Here is a 13,796-nt window from a genome sequence, read left to right as displayed (position 1 = left end):
CCCTACTGGACACCATCCAGGCTCCAGCTCCAGCCCACTTCCCATAAGGGTAAGCCCACCCCCATGTGCTGACCACCCCAGGGTTACCAGGACACGCCACCCAGGGTGCAGGCCGGGGGTAGCTGGGAACCACAGGCTGGGTCTGGGTTCTGTCCTTCCCAACCCACGTAGCCTCCTTGGGCCTCAGCTTCCAGAAGGGGCTGGGGTCATACGGTCCCTGCAGGTGCTTCATCCTGAAAAAGCCACGGCTCCAACCATCCAGCCAGGACATGTGCCGTAGTTCAGAACAGAAATTCCCACACGTGCATTTGTCAAACACACAATTCACAGAAGTAGCCTGGCAAAGTCTCTGCAGCAGGAAATCCAGCAACGATCTGCCTGGCCCGTCCTTCGGTGGGAAAATATATATGACAATAACTCATGGTGAAAAATATGGCCTGGGAAAGAGACGCTTAAGGGATTTCTGAGAAGAGAAAAGAACATTCTGTTCTGTGCAGGAATTCTCCGAATCTCCCTCCACTTGGGTTCAAAGCCCTTTCTCAGCCACGCAAGGCAAACCTGCTGCCATGTCCCAGGGAGACTGAGAGGCTCCCTCAAACCCCAACCCCTGGTGACACTTCTGCCCGCTTCCTGACCATCTTCACAGGAGGCTTACTCCTCCCGGACCCGCCTTCAGTCAGGAGGTCTCATGCCTGTGCCTTCCTGTGCTAAGCCTCCTGGGAACCAGCCCCGTGCTGGGCATGACAAAGACGGTGGATGGACCCACCCCAGGCCCCATAGTGAGCAGGACCCCGGCGGGCAAGCAGGCGGTGACAGTCTAGTGTGAAGACTGCTGCACAGTGAGGTGTAGAGAGCGAAGTGGTGTCCTGGCGAGGAAGCCCTGTAGCCGGGAAAGGCTTTACGGAAGGGGCCATTCATAGTGGGTCCTGAAGGGTGAGTAGGAGCCCACCAGGTGGAGGAGGGAGCACTCATGTGCAAAGAAGGTGTGATGGGTGGATTATGGCCCAGTGCATGTGGGTCATCCCTCACATGCTTTTCCCAGAAAAAGATAAGAACAGTGCCATTTATTGAGGGTTTGTACTTTACAAACACACCCTCACATGATCCGTGCAGTAACCCCTGAAATCGACATCATTACCCCCATTTTACAGATGAGAAAACCAAGACTCCAAGGGGGTTAAGTTGATCACAGGTGTAGGTAGCTCTGAGCTCTGGGCTATGCCTTGGACAGGTCCCACATGGTCTCTCATATGCCTGGTGCGATTGTCAAAAGTGCCAGACGCCCCTGACAGCTCTGTTCTGAGGTCTGTCCACGTGGGCAGGCATTTCTGGGGGTTGCCGCTTCCTGACTTAGAGACAAGGTCAGTGCCCTCAAGGAAGGCAATGGAGCCGGGCAGACCTGGGTGGGAACACTGTTGGGCTGCATTCTCTCCCTCCCCCTAATTCCTCTCCTTCCTCCTTCCCCCCACCACTCTCTCTCTCTCTCTCTCTCTCTCTCTCTCTCTCTCTCACACACACACACACACACACACACATCTCTCAAAGGAAAAGAAACCCAGATCTCAGAATCCAGACCCCAGACCCAGCACAAAGCAGCCCTCAAGGGTAGAAGGGACTCACACACAGCAGCCAGAGGGCTTACACTTTCCTAGAGGAACCTGCCAGCCCCTGCCTGTGTTCCGGCAGAGCCAGTGGTGCCCACACAGGATCTGCGTTCCCAGGCTCCAGGCCACCCCCTTCCCTCCCTCTGGGGCACTCAGACTGCCTGTCCCAGGCTGCTGGTGTGGAGGGGACCACCGCCCCTGCCCACTTCCCTCTGGCGCTTGGCAGGGGGGTGCACACAGACAAGGGTCTGTTGAAAACTGCACTCGCATCCCCATCTCCTTCACCTGGCTCTGTATGTCCACCGATAGGGTTTGAGTTGCCTCAGATGGCTGTGGGCAGCAGGATGGTGCCTCTAAAATGCTCACTCCCTAACCTTGGACTCTGTGACCTTACATGGCAAATGTGGTTACATTAAGGACCCTGAGATGGGGGATTCTCTTGGCTTATCTGGGTGACCCTGCATGCATTCACAAGTGTCCTTATGGGAGGGAGGTAGACCGATGGTGATGTGAAGATGGAACAGGGTCACTTGAAGGTGCTGCCCTTGAAGGCTGGTGTGACGTGGCCACAGCCAAGGAAGGCCAGCAGCCAGCAGTGCTGGAACAGGCAAGGAGCCCTTCTGCCCTGGAGCCTTTGGAGGGGGGCCCTGCTGACCCTGGATTTCAAACTTCTGGCCTCCAGAACTGAGAGCATACAATTCTGTTGTTCTAACCCATCCAGTTTGTGGGCATTTGTTACAGCTGCCACAGGAAACTAATAGGTTCTTATACCTGAATAAATGAGTGAAAAGTTACAAGGAAGGACTGGCTACCAGTCCAGATTCCTGTGCACACCTGGTGTGTTTCCCTTGTGCCCCTGCCCCGCCCCCTGCATTTTTCCAGAAGGGCCCACCCTGCACTGGAAGCCTGCAGAGGAGAAGGGCTTGCTTTGAACCAACGCTTGGAGCACTCCCAAGTCACCTATGGGCCCTGGCAAAGCTGGCAGGTATAGGTATGGGGAGGGCAGACCTCATGCTTCTGAGCCCACCACGTGGGAGTCATGGCCCTGAGCGCTGAAAAGATCCAGGTTCTCACTCAGGCTGCTCTCAGAGTCATCAGGGAGCTTTAACCAATTTTTTTTTTTTTTTTTTTTTGGCTGCACAGCGCATGGCATGCGGGATCTTAGTTCCCCAACCAGGGATCGAACCTGGGCCCCCTGCAGTGGAAGCGCAGAGTCTGAACCAGGATCACCAGGGAAGTCCCAGCTTTAACCACTTCTGTTGCCAGGTCCCCACTTGGAACCAATGAATGAGAAACTCAGGGCAGTGACCATGCTCCATTCCCGTGACTGTGTTACTCTCGGCTTTAAACGTGGCAGCCTTAGGATCTGAACTTGGCCACCTGGAGAGGCATGTCCCCCTTCCCCTCAGTTCTCGGGGGCTATTAGATGACTCTACTGTCAGGGAGGACCTCAGCTGCTGAGGAGACCCACACCCCAGTCCTGGATGTCACACGGCTGGCGGCCACTCTCCTGCCCAGATCACCCGACATGAGACCCCCACTCCATTTACACCCCTCAGGGGGCCTCTTAGCACTTCCTGACCCCCAAACTGGGGTCCAGGGCCCTCTGACTGGCTATCATCCCAGCCATGGCCGCTGCACCGCGGGGAGCCACATTGGACCACCTTCCTCTCTCCCCCCTGCTCCAGTTCCCCTAAGAGACTTTGATGGGTATCAGTTTGCAGAGGGCAGGACGTGGGGCGTTCCTCGGAACTGTCACCCTCTTCTGATTCACAGCACCTCCACCACACCGCCTGCCTTCAGTGGACCCTTTATCGATTTTTTTTAAAAAGACTTTAAAAAAGACGGAAAAACTGAGGGGAAGGCACAGAGAGTTCCCATATACCTCCTCCCCCCAGAATGCTCAGCTTCCCCAGCTTCAGCATACCCGCCAGGGTGGTACCTTTGTCACAGTCAATGAGCTACACTGATACATCGTCATCATCCAAAGGCCACAGTTTACGTCGGAGTTCACTCTTGGGCTCGCTATAGGTTTGGACAAATGTATAATGACTTGTGTCCATCCTTACAGAATCACACAGAGTAGTTTCTTTTTTGTTTTTTTGGGTTTTTTTTTTTTGCGGTACACGGGCCTCTCACTGTTGTGGCCTCTCCCGTTGCGGAACACAGGCTCCGGACGCGCAGGCTCAGCGGCCATGGCTCACGGGCCCAGCCGCTCCGTGGCACGTGGGATCTTCCCGGACCGGGGCACGAACTCGTGTCCCCTGCATCGGCAGGCGGACTTTCAACCACTGCGCCACCAGGGAAGCTCCACACAGAGTAGTTTTATTGCCCTAAAAACTTCCTATGTGCCACCTCTTCATCCCTCCACCCACCACCCTGGGCAACCACTGGACTTTTTACTGTTTCTACAGTTTTTGCCTTTTCCAGATGTCCTATAGTTGGAATCATACAGTCCATAGCCTTTTCAGATTGGCTTCTGTCACTTAGTCATATGCATTTAAGGTCCCCCCCCACCACCATGTTTTTTAGTGGCTTGATATCTCATCTATTTTTAGCCGTGAATGGTAGCTATCTATCTATCCATCACCTACTGAAGGACATTTTGGTGGCTTCCAAGTGTTGCCAATTATGAATAAAGCTACTATAAACATGTGTCTGCAAGTTTTTGTGGGGATATAAGATTTCAGGTCCTTTGAGTAAATACCATTTGATTGCTGGAGCAAATAGTAAGAATATGTTTCGTGTTTTTTTTTTAAACACTGGGCTTGTGAATAGTCCAATCAAGTCTAACGTTTGCTTTTTTTTCTTTACATTTTAGTTATTATGAATTGTAACATTCATACATAAAAGTGTACACATTGTAAGCAAGGCGGTTTGATGAATTTTCACAAACACATTCGTATAATCAGCAACCTGATCAAAACACTTAATACTAGCACCCCAGAAGTTTCCTTGAGCCCCTTTCAGTCACTAACTGTCCCCCACATGCTAAGGATAATCACTATGAATTGATTATGCCTGTTTTTAAGAGTATGTTTAGTTTTGTAAGAAACTGCCAAACTGCCTTCCAACGTGGCTGCACCATTTTGCATTCCCATCAGCAGTGAGTGAGAGTTACTGTTGTTCCACATCCTCACCAGCATTTGCTGCTGTCAGTGGTCTGGATTTTGGTCATTCTGATAGGTCTGTGGTGCCCTAATCCAAATTTCGTAGGAAACTGCTTTTTGTGGCACCTTTTCCCATCTGTTAATCTAGGCTCATAATTGTAAAACTGTTTTCATCCCTTTAGCCTTTGCTCTGAACCATCCAAGCCAAGCCCTTCTGGGATTAAAAACAAAGCCCGCTCCATGTCAATGCCGCCGAGTCAAGATGGGGCGGGGGGCGGGGGCGAGAGGGGTGCCGTCGGGGCAGGGACAGGCTCTGGACTGCAGGACATAACCCCAGAGACTGGCCGGGATGGGAGGATTTGCACCACCTGAACCAGTGTTTCAAGATAACAAACCTCATATCAGTGGTGTCAGATTGTGTACAGCGTGTGTAATTTGTTCTTCTCATTTAATCAATATTTATGAGATTCATCTAATAATGGCCCTAATTCCTTCACTTTCACTGCTGGATGGCATCTCACTGCACAGATCAGGATGCACTTAATTCTCCCATTGGATGTTGATGAAGTCTTCAGTTTTTCATTGTATCTGTCAACTTTTGCTGACAGATGCAATGTAACAAGCCATCTCAACACTTAGTGGGTCTATACAATGACCGTTTTATGTAGCTCAGGTGTCCCTGAGCCACTGAGCAGCTCTGACTGGGCTGGCCTGGCTGATGGCAGCTGAGCTCTCTCATGCCCCGGTGGCCAGCTGGCAGCTGCATGATCGCATGATCTAGGATGGCCCTGCTCACGGGGATAGCGATCGGTGAGGGTACCTGGGTCCTCCTCCTTGTGGCCTTTTGCTCTGCAGGAAGTTCAGCTTTCTCGCGTGAAAGAGTCACTGCAGCCAAGCCCCCGTGCACAGCGCTTTTCAAGCCTCTGCTTGCATCCCATGTGCTAATGCCCACTGGCCAAAGCCACTCCCCTGACCAATCAGGATTCAGTGTGCGGGAAGGAGACTCCATCTCTTGAGGGGAGGGAAGAACTGTGTCCGTTACCTTCTGCCACGTTTACCATCATGAAGGCGCTTCTGTGCAATCCTACGCGTCCCTGGGCCCTGTGTGAGGTTTGCTGTATACGAAGGTGCCATATTGCTCTTGGAAATGGCTGTGCCTGTCCTAATCTCAGCAGCAGTGTATAGACACTACCCTGTCCGTGACCTCGCCAGTGCTTCCTGTGCTCGGGGATGAGCGGTTATCTCACTGGTTGGAGCTCATTGACAGGACTGCTGGTTGAGGCTTTGCAAATGCTATTGGCCAATTTGCTTTCTGCTTCCATAGTTTGTCTGCTTCTATTTTTGTCCCTTTATGTAAAATGACTCTGTGTGTGTGTGTGTTTGGTTATATATGATGTTTTGAGATTATCTATCTTTATATACAGTTATATGTGTATATAGTTATATATTATTATGTATTATATACATGTGCATATACATATATGTGCATTACATATAGCGCACGCGCACACACACACACACAGGTTGTTACCACTGCTCTGGATACATGCATTGCAAACATCTTCTCCAAGCTTGTGGCTTTTTTTTTTTTTTTTTTCTGAGATGTCTTTTCATGCACGGTGGTTTACAATTTTAATGGTAAACAAACATCAATCTTTTCCTCTTGTGCTATTTGTGTCTTGCTGGAGACATTCTTCCTTAGCCTGGCTCATGAAAATAATCTTTTGTTTTGTTTTGTTTTTAAGAAGTTCACATCATTTCTTCTTTCCATATTTTGGTTTTTAATCTGTCAGGAATGGGTATTTGAGGAGACTGTGAGGTAGGGATAACATTTCATAGGTAGGCAACTCAGTGTCCCTAGGTGGTAACTAAAATATCTAACTTCACCCTGAAGATCTGCACACTTTATACCGTGTCCACATGCTGGGTAGTTCAATTCTAGGGCTTTTGGTTTATTCCATAGTTATTTCTTTCTCCCTGTCCCAATACTACCCTGTATCCATGAAGTAACTTTGTAATAAACCATTGGATCTTATAGGGCAAGGATTCTGAACTGTATGATTTTCCAAATGGCATTTCCTAACTCATGGTTGCTAGTCTGTAAGAACGAAATTGACTTTTGTTCACTCTTTTCCGAGGAAACTTGGCTTTGTAATAATCCTAAAAGCTGTCTGAGACTCGCCTGGGGTTTTCTGTGTAAACAATTATCACTGGTGAATAATGGCCATTTGTTTCTTCTTTAACAACCTTTGAACCTATTTCTCTTTCCTTGCTTTGCTGCGTTTTCTGGGACCTTCAAAGTGATATTGACTAGAAGTGGTGGCGGAGGCCGCCTGGCCTCATCCTTGAACTTACGGGAAGCACGTGTTAGGCTCCACTAAATATGGTAGAAAACCGTTCTCAGGTCGAGGGGGTCTGCTTCTTATTTGCTGAGAGGATTTATCGCGGGTTGGGTGAAAGAACACGCAATGCGTTTCCTGCACCCGCTGCGGTGGCTCTGGGGGTCTTCCTTTGCTCTGTCGGCTGGGGACTGGGGTGAGACATCAAGGCCTGTGAAAGGCCACAAGGTGAGCAGCTGAGCTCATGGAGGCCCTGGTCTCCTTCTAGCCAGGACCCATCCGCACACAGAGGGCTGTCCCCAGGGGCCTCTCCATCTCAGCCACCCTGTCCCAGGTGGGGCCCTCTGGCTGTGTCCAGGAAAGCAGACGTCCAGGCCCGCCCATCCTCCCACTCGGCTCTCGGCTCCCGGATCCAGGCCATGTCGGGAACAGGTGTGTCTGCTCGTGCTGGGCAGCGAAGCCTGCGGTGTGCGCCGTGACCGCGCTCTGTGGGGTCCTCCCTGCTGGCCTCAAGGAGGCTGCCCGGCCGCCTGGGTAGCAGCCGGCTCACGGCGGGATGCACGATGCAGGCGGGGGCTGCCCCATGGGGTGGAGGGGAGAAGGGGTCCTGATCCTGGGCCTGTCCCAGTCCTGGTGAGGGGATCTGCCTCTCCCACTGCCCTCCCCGAGGGGCGAGCCTGCCGGAACCTGAGATACTAGTGTTGTAAGAGCTGTTTCTCCCTCCCTCTGACTCCTCTGGAATCCCAGCCCCGCCCTCCCCTAGCCTCACGGCCTCCCCAGATTGATAGGTCCCTGGAGAGGTTTCCTCACCCTGCAGATGGGGCACCCGGATCCATCAGAGACGTGGAGCCCACCCTGTCTGTGTGTTCCCGGAGGGACAGCCCCCGTTTCCTGGAGACGCCCCTACCCTGCATTCCCCCTTCCTGGGACACAGGGCAAACTCAGCCCGAAGCCACAGAGATTGTGAAATTTTGGTTTTGGCTGGGGGAGAGGGCTGGCCTGTTGAGTACAGTCCTGGGCAAGCAAGGGCCATGCTTGCGCCAGAAGCGACTGCGCCTGGGGGAAAGGGATGCCCCTCAGAGCCCCTCATGCCCATGGATCCAGGCCCACCCCAGAAGATTGCTCTGTGCTCCATGAGGGAGGCCCTGAAGCCCAGGCTGCCCCGGGGGCTGCAGCTGTGCTGGAGGGTGGCTGAGAGCCTGGGGTCCTGACACCCGGGCCCCCCGCCTCCTCCTTTACTCCTGGTGCAGAAGCTGAACTTCAAGCCCTCACACATGGACTTGTAGAGGCTGGAGAGCATGGGCAGGTGGGTTGTGGGAGGGTGAGGATGGAGGTCTGAGGGGAGGCCAGAACATGGGTCCTTCAAGGTGGGGCTCCAGGCTTCAGGGACACCTGGGGCGTGGCCTTGGTATTTGTTATCTGTGCTTTATAATAAATAATCACAAACGTAGTGGCTAAAAACACATCCATTTATTATCTCACACTTTCTGTGGTCAGGAGTTGGCAGAGATCTCTGCTCAGGGTCTCAGCAGACTGTATTCAAGGTGTCAGCTGGGCTGTGACCCCATCTGAGAATCAGGGGCCCCTTCAAAGCCACGTGGTTGTTGGCAAAATTCGGTTCCCTGTGGTCGCAGGGCAGAGGCCCCCATACCCTTGAGGGCTGCCAGCCGGGGACCACTCAGCTCCTTGCCATGTGGCCCCCTCTATAGGAATTTCAGTCCATGGCTGTTTGCTTCTTCAAGCTTGTAGGAGAATTTCTGCAGCTTCAAATCTCTCCCCGCAGGGAAGGCTGGACCCTCTTCTAAAGAGCTCACCTGATTAGGTCAGGCTCACCCAGGGTAATTCCTGTTTGAGTGACTCAAAGTCAACTGATTAGAGACCTTAATTACATCTGCAAAGTCTTCACCTTTGCACATACATTACCTAATTATGGGAGTGAAATCCCATCACATTCCCGGTTTCACTCAGATTATACTGGCCCTTTTAGAATTCTGCGTTGGGACTTCCCTGGCGGTCCAGTGGTTAAGACTCTGTGCTCCCAATGCAGGGGGGCTCGGGTTTCACCCCTGGTCAGGGAACTAAGATCCCATACGCCATGCGGCACAGCAAAAAAAAAAAAAAAAAGATGGAATTCTGCCTTCCCTCTGGGTGAAAGCACATCATCGTCTTCATTCACATTTTCACATCAACCTTGGTGACCTTAAACCTGGGAGAAAATGCTAGGTGTTTATGCTGTTGTTAATCTTATTAACAGTCTGATGAGGAACATACCCCCTTTACAGATGAGAAAAATGAGGCTCAAAGCACATTGGCATATGAAGGGCACATGAAGGGTGCCTTCTGGGTGCTCCAGGTCACACCAGGTTGGAGGGAGGTAAAGCCTGGACTTAACCTTGCACAAACAGACCCCCACCCAACTGCCGACAGGTCCCACCACCTACACAGCCTGTGACTGATAGCCCCTCCCCAGCCAGGTGCTGGACATCCAAGGAAGCACAAGCTGATTGCTCTCAAGCTCCCCCAAAATGCAGTGGGATCACGGATGGTGCAGACTCTAGTCCGAGGGGCATCTTACATCCCCTGAAGACTCTCAGAGCTGCCTAGACCCACCTCTCCTCCGCTCAGGAGGAAGACCTTCCGTGGCCTGTTTGAACCCTTCTGCTGATGGAGAGCTCCCTTCTCCCTGAGGTAAGCTTCCCCTTCTCTTGAGAACTCAGCCCGAGAATTCAGCTTCATGCCGAGACACACCCACCTCCTTGCAGCTCCCACCCGCCCGTTGTTTGGAGGCGATGAGTTGCTGTGGCTCCACCATGATGATGAAGATGACAGATGCTGTGCATCTTGAGATGGTCACTCTCCCTCTCTGAGCTTCAGTTTCCTCATGCAAAGCTAGGGGCCAACCTGGACTTGGTTCTCCAAGGGTAGAGACAGCGTGCTGGCAGGGAGCTTCAGGGCCTCGTAGTCAGGAAGGGTGCTGTGTGACCCTGGGCAGGTTGCTTTCCTTCTCTGTTTGGGAAAGTGGGTGGGAGAGTCTTCAGGGACCACCCCCCACAAGGAGCGATTTTTATCCCCAGCCCCAGGGACTCCTCCAGGAGGGGCCACTTGGCCCCACTTCCGCACATGGCTCAGCCCTGCGTCTGGCCCGCGGTCGTTACTGAGCATGTGCACAGTAAGTGTGCAGTGAACCTGAGTGAGAAGGTGACTGGATGGACCCAGTGGAGACACTGTTTCTAAAACTGGGGCAGCAGGGCTTCTGGGCTGTGTGCCTACTGTGTGCCAGACGCATGCCCATCTCTCGCCTACTCTGCTGAAAGAGGAGATTGGGGCCTTGCTGCCCGGGGCCCCAGCCACCAAAGGAACAGAGAAGGACTGGAGCCCAGTTGGACTGGAGCCCAGTTGGCCTGGGGCCCAAGCCAGACAAGCACTGGCCTCCAGCCACCTGCTCCTCACCCTTGGCCACAAACGGGGGGCTGGCCACCCTGTTCTGCGTGCCTACTGTGTGCTGGCACACAGTTTCTCTTCATGCTCAGAACCTTGAGGTAGGGTTTGTTTTTGGTTACAGATGCAGAAGAGACTGAGGGTCTGAGAGGTTAAGCGACTTGATCAGAGTGACTCAAACTTTGGTTCAGGGTTCTGTAGCCTGCGGTTGCTGGAGCTCTTCCCGTAGCAATAAGCCCCGTTAATAGGAAACAGGCCACTACTGGCCCTGGACCTGGAACCGTGCTGAGCCCTCTGCTTCTCAAATCCTCACTTCAACCCAGATGCAGGGATTATCAGCCTCGCTTTAGCTGCGACCAAACTGGGGCTCCGAGAAATAAACCTTCTCACCCCAAACCCCACAGCCTCTAAGTGGGGAGCTGGGATTTGAACCCAGACATTGGACAACCGAGCCTCTCCTGGACCTCCAGGTCTGCCACCCGAGAGCAAGGGGTCCCAGGAGGACAGAGCCCCCAGGGGGGCCTGGGGTGGGGGGCCGGGACCCCAGGCGGGAGGGGCAGGGGCAGGACAGCTTGTGGAAGGTCAGGGAAGGCATGGGTTCTGAGGCACGTGGTGGGCCAGGAGTGACCCGGCCACCGTCCCCACCCCCTGCGGTGAAGCTGCAGGCCCATGACCTCAGAGAGCTGTGTCCTCGGGGCTATTGTGACAGGGCTTCCTGCTGCATCCAGCGCAGGTCATCACGCCTCCGTGTTTCCATGTTTCCAATTACAGCTGGCTTCCTCCTACCTTCCAAACCCGCGCAGCCCACAGAGAAGGCAGCCTGGGGTCAAGGTTAGATAGAAGGTTTGTTGGCAGTTCTGCTGGGACCTGCTCCTTCCCCCAGAAGGTGCCAGTTTTGGAAAGCTCTCTGCTGCCCCCTGGTGGGGGAGGCCTGGGAGGGGCCTGCAGCGTGGCAGGGCCGCTCTGGGGCTCCCCGACCCCAGGACCAGAGGAAGGATGATGGAGCCCCCCTGCCCTCCTCCCCCGGGCTTTCCAGGCTCTGCATCCTGGGCGCAAAACCAAACCAGGGCTCTCCTGACTCGGGAGTCCCTCTCCAGGCTCCGTTTTCTTCTGTTAATGGGGATGATGGGAAGTACAATGACTGCTTCACTGTCCAGGAGATTTCTTTGGGGACACGAAAATGTTCTGGAACTAGACAGAGTGGTGGTTGGACAACATTGCGAATGCACTAAGTGCCACTGAATTGTTCACTTTAAATGGTTAATTTTATGTTATGTGCATTTCATCTCGTCAAAAAGAGAAGCTTCGGGACTTCCCTGGTGGTCCAATGGTTAAGAATCCAAGCTTCCACTGCAGGGGCATGGGTTCAATCCCTGGTCGGGTAAGAAAGACCCCATATGCCACACAGCCAAAAAAAAGAGAGAGAGAGAGAGAGAGAAGCTTGGAATAGTGCTGTGGGGTGGGTGAGAGTCACTGGGGATGCCCATGGCCTCTGAACCTGGCACCCCGTCTGGAAGTCGGGGAGCTGATTTCAACCCTGCCTAGATTCCTGGTCCTTAGTGGGTTGCTGGGACGGAAGGGGAGAGAGAGGGTGGGGAGGGCTGGGGTAAACGGCCCAGGTAAGCCTTTAAATACACTCAGCAGTGGACTTCACGTCGGGCTGGAGGCCGTGACACCACGTGTCCTGAGGGCCGACTGGGGGCTGGAGGTGGGACTGGCCAGGCTGGGCAGGAGGACACCCAGGTGGGGGGCACTTGGACCCCCTTCTCCTGTCTCCATCACTTTCAGGACACAGAATTGGGGTAGAGAGGTATGGAACCATGTACCTGCCCTTGGGTCCTAATGGGACACATCACATGGGGCAGGCTGGCAGAGTGGTGCAGTGGTTACTATGCTGGGCTCTGGAGCTCTGCCCCTACCTACCTGCTGTGTGACTTCAGGCAACAGACCTAACCTCTCTGCACCTCTGTTTCTTCAACTATAAACAGATATAACAGTCCCGACCTCACAGGGTGGTTTGAGGATTAAAGGCAGACAGCACAGTGCTGGACATTCAGTGAGGGTCCAGGGAAGGGAAGAGGCCCAGGGAATCCCACGACCTGAAACTGGGGTTTGAGGGAAGGACTTGCCCAAGGCCACGCCGTGAGTGACCAGCTGGGGGGACCTGGCCTGGGTCGGCTAGACTCACAGTCCTGCCCGCTCATACCCGAGGACGGGCTGCAGCAGCAGAGTGGCCCCCGGGGACAGGGCCCAGTCCCCGGACACTCCCCAGGAGGCAGCCCAGGGAGGGGAGCCTGAGGACTCCAGGTTTCAGCAAAAAACATTTATTGCTATTTGACCACTGCCCTCGTGCCCCCATTTCCCAGGAAGCGAGCCCCCTGAGACACTGGGACAGACGGAGGCCACGGCTCAGGACGGGGGCCCGGGGACCAGCCAGGCCGCCCGCCCGCAGCACCGCCCAGGGGCCAGATGTCCCCGGCGGATGTTGAGCTCGGTGGCAAAAGTCCGAGCCTTCTGGTAGAAGAACAGGGACTTCTCACGGTCCAGGAGGAAGTTGTGGTAGATGGCAGCCAGGCGCGTGTAAATCTTCATCTGCGCCTTCTTGTTGCCCAGGTCCACAGCTGCTGCCAGTGCCAGCTGGTAGTACCCGGCCGCGTCGAGCGGGTCCTGCAGGGGAGACGGCATGTAATCGATGGGACAGCTCCGCACCGGGTGCTTTGGGGGAGCTGTCTCCCCCAAGGCTGTGCCCTGCCTGCCTCTCCAAGCCCAGGGCTGGGCCCACAACAGGGCTCCAGGGGGACAGGATGCTTCATTGCCTCAGATGGGCCACAGCTTCAGTGCCTCTGGGCTGGCCCTGCATGCTTCCCCCAAGGAGGCGCCCACCTGCTCCCAGGGCTGCCTGAGAGCGACTGGAGGTCTGCGGGGGCCTGGACTGGTGTCTCGGTGGCCCTGGTCCCTCCTGTGCTCTAGACTCACTGGTCCTTCCCCTTCCTGGAGCCAGGGTCTCGAACCTCGTAGCACCCAGCGTCCCCTCGTCCTGGAAGCCTCTTACCTGCTCACCCCTGGGACCTGGGGGGACATTTGTGGCTTCCCCTTGAGCTGAGCTGGGGTCTGACCGGCTGCTCTGAGAGCCCCCAGCAGGGCTACCCCAGCCCAGGGTGGCCATGGCTTGACTCCCTCCAGCCCATGTCCATACTGATGCCAGCACGAACGGCCTTCCCCGGGCCAGGCCCAGTGCAAAGCCACTCACGGGTGTCATCTCAGAATCCCCTGCAACTCCAAGGGGGCGTGCCTCCCCCCAGGAC

At 54.4% G+C, this 13,796-nt stretch overlaps 1 protein-coding gene across 4 annotated transcripts in view; it reads right to left on the bottom strand.

Moving 5' to 3' along the window:
- Positions 1-12,799: 12,799 nt before the first annotated feature.
- The window catches only part of SH3TC1 (SH3 domain and tetratricopeptide repeats 1), a 53,313-nt gene continuing 52,316 nt past the window's right edge, over positions 12,800-13,796 (bottom strand). For all 4 annotated transcript variants that reach the window (XM_081226783.1, XM_081226784.1, XM_081226782.1 and 1 more), the window contains one exon: positions 12,800-13,158. In XM_081226783.1, the coding sequence (XP_081082909.1) occupies positions 12,901-13,158 (258 nt within the window). In that variant the 3' untranslated portion in view covers positions 12,800-12,900. The remainder of the gene's footprint in view (positions 13,159-13,796) is intronic.

The sequence above is a fragment of the Mesoplodon bidens genome, assembly GCF_964165515.1.
Source record: "Mesoplodon bidens genome assembly, chromosome: 1".
Lineage (NCBI taxonomy): Eukaryota > Metazoa > Chordata > Mammalia > Artiodactyla > Ziphiidae > Mesoplodon > Mesoplodon bidens.
The sequence above is the reverse complement of the archived record's forward strand: the minus strand, read 5'-3'. Positions and strand labels throughout refer to the sequence as shown.